At 39.8% G+C, this 19,963-nt stretch overlaps 1 protein-coding gene across 1 annotated transcript in view; it reads right to left on the bottom strand.

Annotated features, from left to right (window-relative positions):
- The window catches only part of ST8SIA1 (ST8 alpha-N-acetyl-neuraminide alpha-2,8-sialyltransferase 1), a 143,363-nt gene that overhangs the window by 37,318 nt on the left and 86,082 nt on the right, over positions 1–19,963 (bottom strand). The window contains exon 4 of the mRNA XM_021690711.1: positions 13,979–14,071. Within this exon, the coding sequence (XP_021546386.1) occupies positions 13,979–14,071 (93 nt within the window). The remainder of the gene's footprint in view (positions 1–13,978; positions 14,072–19,963) is intronic.

Raw genomic sequence — 19,963 nt, 5'->3', positions numbered from 1 at the left:
CCAACTGGTCTGACTGCTAGGGAGTCATACATAGGCTTCAGTTCTTCTTCAGTCAGTGATGGAGGTAAAAATTGCACCTCCAGCTAGACTATTCTTAGGGCTCTTCCTCATATCTTTCCTCCTTGAACATCTTCCTAAAGCTCTTACACACCACAGCGTGCAAAGTACCACTGCATTTCCCTGTCACTCTCTACCCATGGCAGTTGTATATATTGTGAAGTATGGTTCCCATGTGGATGAAGAAAGAGAACTGCCGGGGAGAAGGATGGGCACGACACTATCAAGCTAAGAAGGGTTCACATGGCTTTGGGATTTTCTGTGTTTTTTTGCCAGTGGATAGAGTGGGGTTGACTCATAGTCTTTTCCCATCTTCTTCCCAGATTTCTGTGCTATTCTGGTTCAGCAGTCTTAGTTTAGGATTATGACTCTTGACTCAACTCCCTCCTCACTGCAGTTAGTGGAAATTCCCTGCAGATTCTAGCATTTGATTTTCTCTTATCCTTATTTTTCAGTTCTCTTATGATTCTTTGGTCTATTTTTTTTAAATTTACGGTGATTTACTTTAAGTTGGAATAAAGCATTTCACCAGAATGGCACATAATAACCCAGTTACTTGCTGAAGACTGACTTTGTGTGAACAAAAAGATAAAAAAGGCAGAGTCCAGCCTTTTGAGAACTAAGCCTTGTAAAGAACCGTGAGGAGGACAATTTAGGCAGAAGGCATCACATGTGTGCAGAGGCCCTGGTGAGCATGGTCTTTGGGGAGTGATGAGTGATGGTGGAGTTTGAGACAAATGGACGGAAGCAGTGGAGGATGGTGGTCAGCCGTGGCTTATTTAGAAAGTAATGGGGAGCCAGGCAAACTTTTAATTTTGGATTTTAGAAGACAAATCTGTATGGTAGGGGAAAAAATGGACTGAAGGAAGATCTTAAGACACCATTTCAGCTCAGGGCAATGACAGTGGAAATAATGAGACAGGGCAGAGTTCATGAATAACGTGAAAGTAATAGTGACAGCTGAGTAGATACAGATGATGGAGTGAGGGGATGCAAGGGTGACTTAAAGGTCAGTCGCCTCTGACTGGATGGGTGGTGCTAATCACTGCTACAGGGACAAGGAAGATTCGATGGGAAAGATAATTAATTCACTTTGGGGATATACTGAATGTGAGGAGCTTCTAAATAGAGACAGCTGGTAGACCCATGGCGGTCTGAAGCACAGAAGAGGACCAAGGCCCGTGATAGATCTGCACAGAGGTCCTTACAGCTGAGGGTGAAGAATAAAAGTTTGGGATGGCCACATAGAAATAAACTCCTCTACTTTATGCTAACGTAACAGGCTACATTGTTCAGACTGGGTTGTTGTGGTATTATAAATGCCAAAAAAACATGCTTGTTTTCCCCAAGGGAAGGCCAATGCGAGAAAAAAGAGAGCTGAGAGGCAACAATGGGGAACACCAACATTAAGGGGATAGATGAAAGGAAATCCAGCAAAGGAAGCTAGCAACAAAGAGGAAAAAGAGGTATGTGGGGACACAAGGGAGAAAAGAATTTCAAGGAAGCCAAAAACCACAGGGTTAAGTGCAACAGAGGTCAAGTAATGTAAATACTAATAACCACTAGTTTCAACCTTCTAGGGCTTTAAACCTCTATGTGCAAACATTTCTTTAATAAGAAGAATTATGTTCAAACAAATAATAACTGAAAGCTCTTGCATGGTAGCACAATGCTTCTAATCAGAAAACTTTTTCATCTAATGAGAAATTATATTATGAAACCTCTGCCTTCTGGGCTTTTTACTGCTATCAGGCACGGGTATTATCTAGCAAATATTTGAAAAATGCAGGCTTTTTGTTTCACAGAATTTGCTGCAATGATGAGCTGAGATGGAACCCTGGAAGGAGACAACCTTCTAAGAGCCTCTGGTCTTAGACGACAGAAGTAGATGGGGCTTTGCAATTCAGAAAAATAGAGTCTGTTTCCCATAAGCTGTCATTAATCTTGTGGCAGCTAGGAATAACTAGGCGTACAAATGGTATGATAGAAACAATACTAAAGATTCCTTTCTAGGGGCACCTGGGTGGCTCAGTCGTTAAGCGTCAGCCTTCAGCTCAGGTCATGATCCCAGGGTCCTAGAATCGAGCCCCATGTGGGCTCCCTGCATAGCAGGAGGGTCTGTCTGCTTCTCCTCTCCCTCTGCCCCTGCTCGTGTGCTCTCCCTCTCTCACTCTCTCCCTCTCAAATAAATAAATAAAATCTTAAAAAAAAAAAAGATTTCTTTCTAATCCTTTGCTTAAAATGCCTCCCCAACACCACCCCCTCCAAAATAGTCAAGGTGTGTGCATTTCCTTAGGGAGAGAATTATTCTAATTTGCTAAAGCACTTCATTTCCTCCAGGTAGTACCAGTAAAACCACTGTGGGGGAGGGGCACATTAACACACTATCAACCATTAATACTTCAACAAAGAACTGCTCATCAAATGACTTGTTATCATCTTAAGAAGAAAAGATAAGGACTGGGCATTGAGAAGATCTGAATCCTAGGGCTCTGCCTTGGGGACAGGCCTCTTGGAACAGAGGAACACCACATCACCCGAAACAGGAGGAAGAGAACCAAAATGGGGAAAAGGGTCAATGTAAAGCAGAATTTCTCAGACTTTTTTTTTAACCCAAATTCCTCTTTAACAAGCATTAAGATCTCTTGGGTCACTGCCTTTCCAGGTTCTGATGTTCTTCTCAAGGTGGGTGTGACCTCCTCTAAGAATCACAGATCTTCTACAAATACTAAACAACCCCCGACCAAAACTGCTGAGCTTGGCTGCCTATAATTTGAATTGTGTTTTTTTTTTTTTTTAAAGATTTTATTTATTTATTTGAGACAGAGAGAATGAGATACAGAGAGCATGAGAGGGAGGAGGGTCAGAGGGAGAAGCAGACTCCCTGCCGAGCAGGGAGCCCGATGCGGGACTCGATCCAGGGACTCCAGGATCATGACCTGAGCCGAAGGCAGTCGCTTAACCAACTGAGCCACCCAGGCGCCCCTTGAATTGTGAAAGTAAAAGGGAAATTCCTCAAATTTTCCAAATATAAATATTTAAATATATAATTAGCATATGCTTTTCCAAAGACCCCATGCCCTGCTGGGGATCCTGACCTGACATTCCAACTGCTTCACCATCACCACTGCTGTCCCTAACACCTTCACACCTTGACAGGTAAGATTAACAAATTAATTAACATAAGCCATTTTTTCCCTGAGCTGAAAGAGCATCACCAAAAAATAGTTGTTACAGACTGAAACAGAAATTCAAGGTAGAAAAACAAGCCCATGTAGGAAGAACATGCCTGAAAAGAGAGGAAGGAAGCATAAGAATTTGGTATGGCCACACAGAAATTAATTCTTCTACTCTATGCCAATGTAACAGGCTACATTGTTCAGACTGGGTTGTAGTATTCCAAATGCCAAATGACTAAATGTCAAGAATAAGAATCTTTTATCTGTGTTGACTGGTTTGAAAGTGCTGGAAAAAACTGCCAACTGGGATCAGCTACTGCTATGGAAAGGAGCTGATGCTAGGGCTATACTCACAAGAACCACAAGAAGACAGGAAAACCACAGGATGCCAACAGGAAGAACAAAGGCCCCTCTTCTTTCTCCAGCCTTTGTCTAGTGCCCCACCGGCACTATTGGAAAGCCTCACAGGGACTCAACTGGCAAAGGAAAAATGTGATTTGTACAGTCTTGGGTCTAGCATCACAAAACAAGGTATAGGAAGGTTGCAGCTGAGACATAATAAGCTACTAAATGGCACAAGTAGTAAGGGTGGAAGCATAAAAATTTGTTGGGAAACGATTGCCATAATTCAAGAGAGAAATCATGGCAGCCTGGACGAGGGTGGTGGCAGTGGAGAAAGTGAGAAATGGTTACAATGCTTGAAAGGAGGCTCCTCATAATTTGGTCTTGGATTTAATAAAATGTGAGGTGTGAGAGAAAGAGATAAGCCAAGGAAGACTCCAAGGCTTTTGAACTGAGCAACTGGAAAAATCGAGTTTCCGTTTATTGAGATGGGGAAAATGGTAGAACACATAGGCCTTAGAGAGGGGAAATTAGGAGTTCTGTACTCATTAAGTTTGATACTCATATTAGGTATCCAAATAGGTTAGCCAAGCTGGGAGTTGGGTATATGAGTCTGGAGATAAATATATCCTATGAGTCTGGAGATAAAGAAATAGATGCAGTACAAATTTAGGAGTCATCAGAATATAGATAGCATTTAAAGCCATGAGACTGCAAAAAATCCTGTAGGGAATGAATAAACAGAGAAAAAAAGAAGTTAAAGGATCGGTTCCTTCACTCCAGTGTTTATAGGGTTAAGAGATGAGTAGAAGCCAGAAATCTACCAAGAAGTAGTGGTTTTTGAAACAGCAGGAGAATCAAAAGTATTGACTTGGGAGCTAAGTGAGAAACGTGAATTCAGAAAGAGAGAAGGATCAACTATATCATGTGGGGCTAACAGGTAAAGTAAGGTGAGAACTGATAATTGGCACTGCAGTTAACAATGTGGAGATAAGAAACAGCTTAAGTACTTTTTCCAAAGTGGAAGGACATGAACTTGCAGACTGAAAAGATCCACTGAGTACTAGCACAATGAATAAATCAGGCCAATAATGAGGCACACCATTATGAAATTTCAAAATACTGAGGTGGGGGGCTGGGGAGAAGGGTATGGGAGCGGGAGTAAAGAGAAGACGAGTTTGGAATGCAGGGAGAAATAGAAATCCAAGTCATATATGAAAGATCAGGAATGAGAATGACATCCATTTTCTCAAACAACACTGGAATTTAGAAAACACTGGAGGAATATCCTCAAAATGCTAAAGGAAAAGGATTTCCAAACTAGAAATAAAATCCTAGCAAAAACACCAATCATGTATGAGAGTAGACTAAAGATAATTTCAGACATGCAAGATCCCAAAACTTCGTACCCTTCCCTGGGAAGCTATGGGAGAATGGGCACCACCAAAATGAAAAAAATAATCCAAGGAAGACGATACAGGTTATATGAATTAGGAGATCCAATACAGGTAAAAGGTGAAGGGAATTCTTAAAGTGATGGTAAAGGAGGATTCTAGGTTAACAACCTTGCATCAGGTAAATACTAGAACATATAAGACTCCAGGACTGAAATTCATGGTTGATACTGCTGACGCCATTTAAACAACTGGCTAAGATTTGGAAAGTTTTACTACAAAGAGACACATTTAAAAGACAAGGAAAAGAAGAAACAAGACATGTACTTGTATTCACAGGGGGAACTGGGATTCTAGGGTGAGAGCAGGCTTCCTTCTCATCACTTCTGTTTTCTCAGGGAAGTAGAAAGCAAGGTTATTACCTGGAGGAGATGGATGAGGAGGATGTGCTGGGGGTTTGACGAAGGGGAAGATATGGTACAGTTATCTGGAAGTGGGCAAGTAAATGGACTTGAGAAATGCTGTGGGATTGCTCATCCACTCGTGGGCAATTCTTGGTGGTATGTGAAAGAACTAGCTAACTGCCCCCTCTTTGGATTGTAAACACATCTAACAGGGGGTGATGGCGGCAGTAAAGAGCAGAAACTATTCCACTATGAGAAAAAGAAGACACCAAGCAGAGAGTGTGGCTCATGAGCCTCATGTAGTCACTACGAAGAGTAAAGGTCCACGCTAGTGGCGAAATGGCAGGAGCGGTCGAGAGGAGAAGGGGCCCCATAGTGTTAGAGAGGTGGCTTGAAAGGGAGGACAATGACTTGGCCTCATTTGAAGGAAAGTAATTTGAAGAATTTAAAGAAGAACATCTCACAGTTAAAATATCATGAGATAATTTAGCTGTGACAATTGACTGTAAAAGCATAGAGGGAAACAGAAGCAGAGAACATGGTAAGGGGTAATCACAGTTTATCCTGAAAACAAGTAATTGCCTTTTATCCAGATGGGAAATGGTTAGGGGTTAGTTAAAGCTACCACTACAAGCAATTATTTTGTGATGGGGTGCTTCTCTTTTCCACAGCTCCAAAAAACAACTGGAAATAGGAGATATTGTGAATTACATCTTCATAAAAAGGTTTCCTGTATTAACTTGTAGCAGCCTGTGGTCTTTTTCCTGCTGGTTCATCATGTTTAAGTAGTAATCTTGTGGCTTCCTGTGGTGTTTTTTAACATTTATTGAACATGTATTCTTCTACTCTTTTATATCTCGTGTTGCTGGCAGAATATCGTAATATAGTGTTACAAAGTCAGAAATCGCTCCTTTTTTTTTTTTTTTTTCCTCCCCAGGAGTTTCACCCAATTATTTCTAAATTAATAAATCCTCCCTTTCCCTTTTAATAAATGGTCAAGTCATTTATGGGCCTCTTAGAGTTTTCTTTTCTCTCCTATTTAGAACTCTCTGAACTGCGATACCAACTATACACCCCTAGGTGGCATCTCCAACTACTTCCCAAGAAAAGAGAGTCCAAAGACCTAGGTTGGGGCCAAGTGGGCCACTTCATATCTGACTGAAGCATATCTTTCAACTTGTCTGTCACCAATGTTCTCACTGAAAGATCAGGACGACGTGAATCCCTGCCCCACCTGCCTCTCCTCGCGCCAGTCCCATGCGCCTCACAGTTAAGCAGGGCTTTGGATACTCTCTTTTACGGGGCTCTTTTCCTCCAAAGGGTGGTTCCTATCTCTTTTATCTAATCATTTAAATTTCTGAGTAACTAGCAGGTATCGTTTATTTAAAAGACATTATATTTCATCACATAGAAGATGTTATCATATTGTTTTCCAATAATACAGAAAAGAAGAACACTGAAAAAGAAACTAGGACTCAGTGTTTTTACAATAGTGCTATGGATCGTCCCGCAGTATCATCGAGAGATTTTTTTTCTGCTTTCGCTTGCACCCTTTGGCATGTGATACAGAGAATCACTTTGCGTCCAGCTTACCAACCACTTCTAATACAGTTGCATCTATGTGGGTGATTTTCTTCCCTCTTATTTTGCTGCTTTACAAGAAAATATAGAATTGTTTCCATCGTTTCCCCGAAATACTAGTTTGCTTATAAATCAAGTTGGCCACCCCACTGTTCTGTTTTCATGTCTTTTTTAATACCCAGTAGATATTCCAACTTTTCAGGGATATTTTAGATGCCAATCAAACTTGATATGTGCAGTGCCAACGATGCACAAACATCACTTAAGATGACAGGACAGGAGCAGCTCTGACCAAGGGCCTCCTCCCTCAGCCAGTGTCAACTATGCTTCAGCTTCTACCGGCTCAACAGAGGCTATAAAAGGCAGCTCAGTCTCAGAGATACTAAAATACAAAAAATGGTACATCTCATAATCAATAAAATACATCATTTTATTTTGTGGGCATGCCTGCCTTCTGCCTTTCCCTTCACTAGTACTTGCAATAGTAATTTATCAAATATGCCATCTGTCCTATCAATTTATATTCTGCCCTTGTCCATCATTTACACCACAACTCTGATTTTTAAGATGCTCTCCTCCTTGGCTGTTGCTGTGTGTGCAGGTGTGTGTCACTGTGTCACAGAGATCCAGATATGAGAGCTAATAATGGAAACTTAAGCCAAAATGCATATCATGATTTATAGATCAGCCAAACACTAAAACTCTGATTTAAAAAAAATCCTTCTATTAAACAAATTAAAGCAATTTAGTAATAGAAACTTCTAGAGACATGTTCTTATAATTCAAGTTGAAAGCCAAACATTTTTCAATAAGAATATATAACATTATTTTAACCAATATATAATCAAATACAATTATAATTAATAATTTCTAAAACTACATTCTATTTAATCCACATGGTTCATATGCTCCAGTAAAATTAATTACAAATATAAATTTAACAATAAAGTAATTTTCACAGAGACCATAGAAACATTCACAGACATACTAATAATTACTACCATCTTGGCCTTTTGTGTGAGGATAATTAGTAAAGTTCATTAATAGCTGAACAATCTGAATCACTGCATACATAATGAACTCCATGAAATGGAACTGTTCACAGATGGACCCCCACCATCTTCCCCAAAGAAGCTCTTAGCACATATGGAATTTGGTAAGATAATTAGCCAGTTTCAGACTTTACATTTAAGGTTGCCTCCCACAGTTAAGCTGGGGCACAGATGTCTTGGCTCTAACTGAATATCTCTGTGAGTCGAGAGGGTGCCTCCACATTCCAGAGGGGCATGCAGTCAGTACAAGTGTAACACTTGCCAGGATTTCAATCTGAATATTCCTAGTAGAATTACATTTTCAAGGCCCTCTATGCCCCTAAGTGCCATCATTCAGAGCACAGACCATATTGATCCCAGATGAAACAGTCCCTCCACCATTTATACACACACACACACACATCATATATAAAAATGCCTGGATATATGAGAAATCTGAAGAGTAAGAGAAGGTGAGAGGGAGGTCACGGGGAAATAATATCAGAACACATAGTTTCCGGAAAACCATTTACAACTGATTTTAGACATTTCAGTTCTTTTCTAGCCAACCTGCCTAAGGTTGCCAGAGATTTCTCTCCTGCTCCTTCACCACCTCTCCCTTCTCTAGCCTTCTTTTTTCCTTATCTCCTCTCTTTTGGCTCATCCCAGTGGTTCTATGCTTTTCTACTACTCACATTCAACTCTGGAATCAACACCATGCTCCCGAGTCTCTCCCTAACTCCCAGAAGTCTGCAAGAAAGAGTTCCATACACAGCAGCACACTTGCTAAACAAAATTCTGATGCCAACTGTTAACAACATTTTTCCTGCCATGCTATATGCAGAGAGTGGCTGAGTAACTTATCTTAGATCACACAGCCAATGCCATCCCACTGGTTTTCAGAAATCCACCTTCACTTTTTCCTTTCCTTCCACTCTAATTGAAACTCACTGACATTCTGCTGATTAGGAAAACTATACAACTGAAGTACACATTAAAAAGGAGGCTGAGGAGGAGCAGGTACAAATTTTTGGTATGGTGGTGTGAATATAAATCCTGTGTAAAGATTCCTAAACTGGTACTCTTGCTGAGTCCACCCCTAATGTTTTATCACTGGGATGTAACCCATTCTCAATGGACCTGCATGAAATTACCAGGAGAATTTAGGCTACTCCAATATCTATCTACTAATTATGAACCAAGGGTTTTAGAGTAACAGTTGCTCTGAACTGCTATTTAATGCTAAGGATTAGAAGATGACGGCGGGGGAGGGGGGAGGGAGGAAGGAAATAAAGGGACACTTGATGTAATAACTATTCTGTGTTAGGAGCTGGGTTCTTGGTGCCACGCTCACCTCCACTGCTCCCAGGACACACATTAGTATGGTAGGTCCTGGATTTGGTCTCCTGATCTTAGCATTGAGATCAGAGTTTTATATCTCATGGTTGGCTTTAGTTCCCTGATTTTCTGTTTTTTAGGGTTTTTTTAGTTTGGGGGAGAAGTGTGAAGATACCCTTGGAGAGTCCCTGAATTTGATAAGCCCAATAATACAGTTGAAAATATGTTTTATCCAAGAACAAAATGTATTCCAAAAGGAGAATCCTCTTGAGTAGCGACGCTGGATGTCAGTCAGAACAGCTTCTACTGGACACCGTTATATTATCTCATCTATTTCTCAGCAATCCTCAAGACAATTTTATTCTCACTTGACAGATGGGAGGTTAAGAAACTAATGTTACACAGCCAGCAAGTGGAAGCCCATTAGTACTGGCACCAGAATTTGAACACAAATCCGTTTAAAGCCAAACTTGCGTTCCTTACCACTACGTCATATTGTCTCTCAGACACAAATTCATGAAGATCTGTACCTTTTTAGAGGCATCTCTTCCTTATCTTCTACTTGCTCTCCCTAGTTCCAGTTTTAGTATCTGCTTTTTAATTCTCTTATATCATGACAGACGTTAGACTGAACGGCTATCAGTGAATGCCAAGCCTTGATGCAAACACTGATAAGCTGCTCTGAGTTTGGAGAGAAAAGAAAAAGAAGTCATTCAGCAGAACAAATACAGAAGTTTTAGGAGCACAGTCTGGGACGTGAGTCATATAGAATTTTAAAGAGAAACTGCTATAACCTTCTTTAGATCAAAGTTATTTTCCTGAATTCTCAAATTATCTTTAAAGTACATAAATAAAATAAATAATTGTTCTCCCTGCCAATATCGCTACAGTCCCAGTTGTCTTTAGCAAAATCAGAGGCAATAATCATTGGATGAAGTCTGTTCCAATTGTATGGGAAGAGATTACCCAGGCCCTATTTGATATTAAGAACCTCAACATAAATACTGGGGTTTCATATCATCCTAATGAATTAAAAGTTATGCATTTACAAATTTTGAAATGTTAATTCTACCACTGATTTACACTCCATTTGTCCTAAAAACTTTTTTGTCTCCTAATTCATGTCAACTTTAAAAAAAAAAAGTTTTCCCACCTGAGTATTCCACTAATACTCTTTTGAAATCTGTTACTAAAAAGTCATCTCCTCATCTTAAGACCATAAGTATTTTAACTGACATCAAAGGAAAAAAAATCTCCTTTTATAAGACAATTCAAACCACATCATTCAAATTTGATTTGTAAAATTTGGTTTAAAGGAGATTTTAAAATATATTTATTCACTTATTTATTCATTCCATAAACATTTGGTCTGCACGTCTTGTATGCCAAACAACATGCTGGGGTCTCAGGAACACAGATGAAGGAGTCTTGACCCCAAGCTGCTCACACCTATATTAACACCCTAATATGCTTACATGGAAACACACACACACTCAGAATCCTGCTGCTCTTTGCTAGTGGCAGCAAATAATCATTTCCCAAGTTGGGGCCTCAAAGCATAAAAATGAATTCTTAATATCATAATAGGACAATCAATTAAGTTTCAGTTTTTATCTTTAACAATCATTTGCTCTAATATATACTGAACTCCTGGTATGGGCAAATGGCTAATTGAGTTTTCAGCTCTAATGAAAAACTCTTTGAAAGCAAGCTTTGAGAACTCTCATCTCTATTTTTACATCATGCTACTGTAGAATGACTCAGGCTCAGCCAGTAAATTTTAAGCATTTGTGACTAATGGAACCCATGGAAAATCTGATAAAAAAAATACATGCACATATATGAAATTTTTCTATAAATTTCAGAAGTGGTGCAGGGAACCCCCAAGACCCTGGTACAGACCATTCAATAGGACCACGGGAATGTCTGCTGACTGTGAGCAACCTCAGGGTGTGAACTTCAGTTGTGTCTCATTCAAGTTAGTATTCCTTGTCCCAGAGCAGATTTCAAAAAGTATTGTTGAATGAGCACCTTGGCAACACTGTCCTTATGAAGCTTCCATTGTTACTTCCCTCTCCCCCCAAAACTTCCAAATCCTCAACTTCCACTTACATACTTTTCTAAAACTTACTTGCTGAAGCCTAATCTGACAGTCTAGGCAACTATCTCTTTTCCAGACTCTACTTCCATAATTTTCCCTCCTCCACTTCACAAAAGGCATACCTCCTACCACCCAAATGTTATAATGAAGCATTGTCCCAGAGTGTAAAAACCACTCCGGCCAGCAAAAAAAACATTTCCAAGATACACAGTGTCTAAGGGAGTGTCCCTTGAGAAAAAGCAAAAAGATCCTTATAAGAAATACAAAGAGGTTATACCTCATTTTATCCAGGGGATAAACTATTGGCAACTCCCATACCTTACTTATATGTTGAATAATTAGAATTCAGAAGTAAGATGATTATATGGGTCAGATTTTAACACTTACTTGAATTAAAAGGTGGTCAGCCTTTCTCTGACAGAAAGCTCAACTTACGAATTACTTTGACAAAGAACACTGAGGACGTGTAACATCCAAAGAGCTAAATCTGCACTTTTGAGATTTTGGCAATATATATTTAAAGCATATGCACAATATAGAATACACTGAAAGTACATACTTGGTGACAGTTTAAGCTTATGCCAAAAAAATTAGATAACTTAAAAATGATCAAGGAAATAACGATGGATTTTTAAAATAATTTTTTTTTAAAGATTTTATGGGGCACCTGGGTGGCTCAGTCATTAAGCATCTGCCTTCGGCTCAGGTCATGATCCCAGGGTCCTGGGATCGAGCACCGCAGCGGGCTCCCTGCTCCGTGGGAAGCCTGCTTTTCCCTCTCCCACTCCCCGTGCTTGTGTTCCTTCTCTCACTGTGTGTCTCTCTCTCTATCAAGTAAATAAATAAAATCTTAAAAAAAATATATTTTATTTATTTATTTTGAGAGAGAGTGTGTGTACAAGCAGGGGGTGGGGTAGAGGAAGAGGGAGAGAGAGAATCTCAAGCAGACTCCGTGCTGAGCTCAGCCCGATGTGGGGCTCAACCTCACAACCCCAAGATCATGACCTGAGCTGAAATCAAGAGTTGGACGCTCAACCAACTGAGCCACCCCAGCGCCCCTGGGTTAAATTTCTTAAATATGAAAAATGAAACTATAAATGCACTAGAAAAATACAGGACAATATTTTTTTCAATGGAAGGGATGTGGGTAAGGAAGATCATCCAAAGAAAGATTGTTTTTTTTTTAAAGAAGCCATAAAGGAAAAGACTAACAAATTTCATTGCATAAAACATATTAAATTTTGAAAGGACATCAGTTAAAAGATCAATGAGAGGCTGGAAGAAAATATTTGCTAATATACAGCAAACATATCTATAATATAAACAGTTAACACCTATAATATAAACAGTTCCTATAGACCAACAGGAAAATATTTTTTAAAAAGAAAAATAGCACAAAATGAGCAAAAAATACAAGAAGGCAATTCACAGAGAAAATACTAACAGTCAATACTCACTCAGCCCTTGCTGTGTTCAGAAAAAAAAATGCATATTAAGTAAAAAATAATATATCATCTCGCCCCCAATAAATTGCCAAAAATTTAAAAGATTAATAGTACATAATGTTGCTTTTAGTATTGGGAAACAGGCAGTCTTATCCTTTACAAAAGAGAAAGTAAATGGTACATTTTGGAGAGGTGATTTCACAGTATCTGCCAAAATTAAGAACTGTTTGGTTGTATTTCTAGACATTTATTATATGGGAATGCTTACTCATGAACCAAAATGAGTAGTGCAACATTGCTTATAGCACATATGTGCTGGTCACTTGAATAAGATTCCCTTAGATGACAAATGCCTGAGCCCACAACGTCTGGGTATTTCAGTCTTAATTGCTAGCTATGCAGGAGAGTATAAGGCAATGTTTCACTTCTCTTTTCACAGAGATTGAGTCATTCTCTACAATGAGCAATCCTTGGAGAAACAACCCATAGTTTACTGATGGGCTTTGTCAACTAGAGACCAACCCCCAAAAGCTTCCACAGCAGCTGTCTAAGATCTCCAGAACTGATTTGGGAGCAAGAATTTTCCACCTGCTTTCCCAAATCTGATTGAACGCAATATAAGGTAATGTAATATCATCCTTCCTGTATATCATTCCTGTATATTCTGACAATTTTGCCATTTTCATGCATACATATGCAGTAGATGGGTCATTTCCTTTTTTTTATTTTTTAACAAAACTAATTATTAATTCAGTTCAGCAATCAATGCCAATCAATGAATTGGGACTAAAGCCAACATGTTAGAAAGTAGTAGGTATGAGTAAGCAGGTGGTTGTATTGCTTCTTTGAGTAAAACAATGGATTCTCATGTTATTTCTACCATCTCTAAAGGCAAGAAACAGAATCCCAGAAGAAGCATAAAATAGTGTTTAGATTCCCATAATCCTGCTAAGTTTATTTACAATTCCCTCCTTCATCCTTCCTGCCTGTCCAGATGGTTTTCTTCTTTGTTTCTCAAACTGAATTATGTTCATTGCCTTAAGATGTTAAATACTTCAAAGGCCTTCCTCTTTAGTTCCTCACAAACAGAAGTCATAAACTCTTACCTTTGCCGAATTATGCTGGGGTTAGCTGTCACTAAATGACTTTTGGATCCAACATCTTTAGTGTATTCACTTGACAAAGGAGGAAGATTGCATCTAGAGAAACAAAACATTTTAGAATGATTTACAACCTTTTAAATCAAGTCAGTTATCATGACAAATAGGAATTTTACTAGATCTAGCTCAACTCATAAATAATCATTTTTATCACCTCTCCCTTTTAACAGTCATTAGATGATTAACTATAACCATCTTCAAAACGCACTCATAAAAACAAGTCCTGTTTTAGAAGAAAATGTCAACTACCACAGAGTTAAGTAATCTATTAAAAAGGAGACATTAACTAGAATGAATTTATTCCATTCAAAATATTTTGGGGGTGGTAGGACAGGAAGTATTAGGCTTGAAACTAGAGCTCAGGAGGGTGTGGTACACTAAGCACACAGGGCTTGCAGTGTTCTCTGTATACCCAGAAAATTCAAGACACAGGGAAGAATTGTATTTGCTTGTGGTTTTCTTTCTGTTCCCAAATTCTAAATTATAACAGTACATTCAGAGCAAACTCTGCCACCTAAATCAATGCATGTCCAACTTCTGTGTACATGATCAATGTATGGGTTGACTACTGGCGAAACACAATGATTTGTTATCTAAAGAAATGCATTGATTCTCCACTGTCCCAGTTCAGCCAAGGGAAAGAGTACACGTGATGCTTTCCTGGTGGCAAAAATAACTCCCCTCTCTCACACATACACACACACACACACCACCCCAGCCCCGATTGCTTTCCTTGGCCACAATGTCTTATGAATGTTTACAATGGAAAATATGGCAACTACAAATCCAAATCCCACGGCTTTCTGCCCTTGGAACTTCAGGCAAATTAATTCATCTGCCTGGCCTTGGTTTCCTCATGACACAAAATGAGGATAATAACTTTTCTTTAATGAGGTTGTTGTAAGGATTACAGTAAGAAGTATATATAAAAAGTCCCTACCTTGATACCTCACACATAGTAAAAACTCGAAAATATCGTGTATCAGAAATATATTTATAATCAAATATATACTTTTTATGAAGACCCTAAATGAGTCTGTAGATCCCATTAGGTTTTCTTTTATTACTCTGTCCTAATTTCTCCTCTCCACCCCTAGCTCTAACTTGACTCCTACCATATCAGAGCATCTCTAACTCTTGCCTACTTAAAATAACACATCATTTATTTGTAGGTAAAGAGATATAAACATTAAGGTCTCTGCCATCCCCCAACTATTAAATTTACCCCACAAATTTCCCCAGGACATGGAATTGTCCATGCACCCACTCAGCTGATCAGCTCAAGTTCCTTGATGTTGTCTTGTGACTCCTACCACATCAGGGCACCTTGGGTGGAACTTGTCTCAGTTGATTTGGAATCTTCCTTTCATCTGCTCTACAGTAAAGAGATGCTGGATCTTCAGGCAGCTACCCACAGATTATTTAGTCAGCAAGTTGGTGACTTTTGCTGAGTGCCCATTGAGTGGTCACTGTTAGGGTCTGGGGAGCAGGGAGAGCCAAGTCACAGGGCCTCCTCTTGAGGTGTCTATAGTCTCATGGTCACACCATATCCCATGTAGTTTCTGAAGACCCTTGTGAGGGAGTGAGCTTCAGTGTTACCAACCAGGCTCATCTGGCAGGAGTGCTGACTATGGTCTTGTGATTTAACTGATCTTTGCAAAGATGAAGGTGACTTTCAGGATAAAACATAAGCTAAAATTTGAGCATTTATGTCTTAAGGAAGCTTTGATCTTGATGGTCCTTCATAACATTCAAGAATCAAACACATTATACCAAAACTGTAACCTCTGAATACTGCTGGAGAATGCAGTCAACCTGTTTTGTCATTAATGAAACATGTCAGTTTTAATGAACAAATACTTTGTTTTTCTGTGTGTTCCTTGTAGTTTGATCCATGGCTCATATGCCTGGGTTCCTTCATATCTTCTATCACAGTAAAAGCTCAAGAAAAACTTCTGGATACTGATTGTCAAATCCTACAACACAAGGAAATGCTTAAAGTAATTAAGATAATATTTTATAAATGCATTTCTGGAAAATAATGATACTGCATTTTGGTGTAAATATCTGTCTTAAGTTCTTCAAGTGCAAATGTCTATGACACTTCCTTGTAGCTCTTAGAAAAAGCACACTGTAATTTTAGTTCCTCGATTCCTAAATTGATAATAACATAGATTTATATAAAAGGCACATTTAATACAAATTGTTTCTAATAAGGCATAATTGTGTAAAAGTGTTTCAAACTTTGCATTATCGCTCATTGGCACAATTAACAGATATTAATGGCTAATGTGTGTTAGTAACTGTGCTCATGATCCTAAAAGATGTGATCACAGAATTGATGAAAGATAAATATTCTTTGAATTGGGGCATAGAGGTAGCAGGGGAATGGGCTTGGTGAAGAGGAATCTTTAAATAGAAAAAAGTCATAAAATTACTTTTTAAATGTTATGCATATCATTCATCATCAGGGAACTACAAATTAAAACTACAATGAGATATCACCTCACACCTCTCAGAATGGCTAAAATCAGCAACACAAGAAACAACAGATATTGTTGAGGATGTGCAGAAAGGGGAACCCTCTTGCACTGTTGGTAGGAATACAAACGGGTACAGCCACTCTGGAAAAGCGTATGGAGGTTCCTTAAAAAGCTAAAAATAGGGCGCCTGGGTGGCTCAGTTGGTTAAGCATCCGGGTTCAGCTCAGGTCATGATCCCAGGGTCCTGGGATTGAGTCCTGCATCAGGCTCCCTGCTCAGCGGGGAGTCTGCTTCTCCCTCTTCCTCTACCCCTCCCCCCACTGCTTGTGCTCTCACTCTCTCTCTCTCTCTCTCAAATAAATAAAATCTTTTAAAATTTTTTTGAAAAAAAAAAAGGTTAAAACTAGAACTACCCTACGACCCAGCAATTGCACTACTAGGTATTTACCCCAAAAATACAAAAACACAAATTCAAAGGATACATGTACTCTGATGTTTATAGTAGCATTATTTACAATAGCCAAAATAGGAAAGCAGCCCAAGTGTCCATTGATTGATGAATGGATAAAGAAGTGATATATAACAGGTAAAGAAGTGTTAAAGAAGTGATAAGTGTCATTCCATGACAACAGAATATTACTTAGCCATCAAAAAGAATAAAATCTTGCCATTTGCAGTGACATGGATGGAGCTAGAGAGTATTGTGCTAGGTGAAATATATCAGAGAAAGAGAAATACCATATGATTTCACTCATATATGGAATTTAGAAGACAAAACAAATGAGCATAGGGAAAAAGAGAGAGAGAGAGAGAGGCAAACCAGGAAACAGACTCTTAACTATAGAGAATAAACTGACGGTTACCAGAGAGGAGGCAGGCGAGGGGGATGGGTTGAATAGGTGGTGCGGACTCAGGGGTGAACCTGTTGTGATGAGCACCGGGTGTTTCTGGAAGTGCTGAATCGCTATGTTGCACACCTAAAACCTAGTATTACACTGCATGTTAACTGGAATTTAAATAAAAACTTTAAAAGTGTTACGCATATTTAAGTATGTAAAACACACATTTGAGCATAATTCTACCGCACCAAAATGATGTTGCCCTCACTTGTATCCCTGAGCCACACAAATCATCTCCAAGATGCAAGCATGTTACCTTTGTCTTGCAGACCTTCCAGATAAATTGTATTCAATAATATTATTTTTTAAAGTGTTACGTTGAACTATAGAGCAAATGTTTACTTTGAAAAACAAGAAACAGATGTTTAGCATTAGAAAATGTACTTGAAGGGGCGCCTGGGTGGCTCAGTTGGTTAAGCGATTGCCTTCAGCTCAGGTCATGATCCTGGAGTCCCTGGATCGAGTCCCGCATCGGGCTCCCTGCTCAGCAGGGAGTCTGCTTCTCCCTCTGACCCTCCCCCCTCTCATGTGCTCTCTCTCTCAGTCTCTCTCTCTCTCAAATAAATAAATAAAATCTTTAAAAAAGAAAGAAAGAAAATGTACTTGAGAGGTGCCTGGGTGGTTCAATCGGTTAAGCATTTGGCTTCGGCTCAGGTCATGATTCTGGGGCCCTGGGATCGAGCCCTGCGTCGGGCTCCCTGCTCATCCAGAGTCTGCTTCTCCCTCTTCCTCTACCCGCTCCTCCCCCCTGCTCATGCTCTCTCTCTCTAAAATAAGTAAATAAAATCTTTAAAAAAAAAAAAAGATAAGAAAATGTACTTGAAAATGTCTAAGCAAAGAAAATTATAATACTGTTATATCCTAATACTGAAAAACACTTTGAACTGTAATGTGGTATATCACTGTGTGCAGGTAAGGCTATTTTTGGATCTGTTCTCTCACTGTAACTCTCCACGCACCCTATAGTCTAAGATCAGACATACTACGTGCTTTCTAATCATATGTACTCACTAAATGTTTAACTTGAACGTATGCTACTACCCGAATTTTCTCAGGGCACCCAAAAAATGTGTATGAAGCAACCATTTATAAGTAGAACCATAAGTGGTCAAATAAGAATAATTTATAAACAATTTATAACACTTAATTGGGGCACCTGGGTGGCTCAGTCACTAAACGTCTGCCTTCAGCTCAGGTCATGATCCCAGGGTCCTGGGATCGAGCCCCACATCGGGCTCCTGGCTCAGCAGGAAGTCTGCTTCTCCCTCTCCCACTCCCCCTGCTTGTGTTCCCTCTCTCGCTGTCTCTCTCTCTGTCAAATAAATAAATAAAATCTTTAAAAAAAAAAAAAAACCACTTAATTACTCCCATATTGTAAACCTTAAAAAATTCAAATATATTATGAAAATGGCCCTATTCTTTGCAGGGGTTCGACATGGTGGCATAGGAAGACCCTGAACTGACCTCCTCGCATTGGTACACCAAATCTATAGCTACTGATAGAATAATTTTCCCTGGAAAAGACCTGAAAATAAGCTGAATAGCAACTCCACAACAAAAGATAAAAGGACCACATCAAGAAAGGTAGGAGAGGCAGAGACATAGTCTTGTCAAAAACCCTATTCCTGGCACGGCAAGCCACCAGTAGGAGGGATCTCACAAATACAGAGCATGTCCCTAACGAGCAAGGTATTTGATCCCCACATCATGTACCCCAACCCTTGGGACCTGCACCAGAGAGACAGGATCTGAAACATCTGGCTTTGAAAACCAGCATGGCTTATACCTAGAAGACCCAAAGGACTGTAGGAAACGGAGACTCCCATCTTAAAAGGGCTCAGGCACAGGCTCATTACCTTGGGACCCAGTGCAAAAACAGCAAGCTGAAAAGCACCTAGACCATATGTGAAAGAAATTCATTGGCTAATCTTAAAGCATCTGCCAGAAGGGCAAGGGTCTGCTGGAATTCTCTCCAGGGATGGAGGTGCTGGCACCATTTTTGCATTCTCCTACCTTGCTGGTGCTGCTTGCCCTGGAATGGTGCTCCCATTCCCCCCTTTAAAAGATGTAAAATGCCAAACTCAGAAGGTGATGTGCCAGCATCCTAGCACTCATCTGCCCTGCCAAAGTCTGTGGAAGGGTATGCCCCAGTCTGGCACTCTCCTGTGGATCCATGCTGCCTAAACCAGCAGGTGCTTTCAGAACACACAAGGGATGCCCCTTAAACACCTGTCTCTGGCCAAGGGGAACTTGTGTATCTGGGCCCCACAGGTCTGAAACAATTAGAGAAACAGTTCCCGGCAAGCTACCACTCCCAGGTCAAATGCAGGCAGCAGACTAAAACACACCGTCCTTGGGCCCCATTTGGTGCCCTTCCTCTCTTGTTCATGCCTCTCAGAGCCCACTTCCTATCCAGCCCAGACTTCAAGGTATGTCACCTCACACTCTCTCTAGCCAGGATTCTCCGTGTTGTCACTCCCCTCCTTCCTCCCTCTTACCCAGACAATCCCAAACCCATGTCAATCCAATCACTTGCTGTCTTCACTTCT

Source organism: Neomonachus schauinslandi, chromosome 5 (assembly GCF_002201575.2).
Source record: "Neomonachus schauinslandi chromosome 5, ASM220157v2, whole genome shotgun sequence".
Lineage (NCBI taxonomy): Eukaryota > Metazoa > Chordata > Mammalia > Carnivora > Phocidae > Neomonachus > Neomonachus schauinslandi.
The sequence above is the reverse complement of the archived record's forward strand: the minus strand, read 5'-3'. Positions and strand labels throughout refer to the sequence as shown.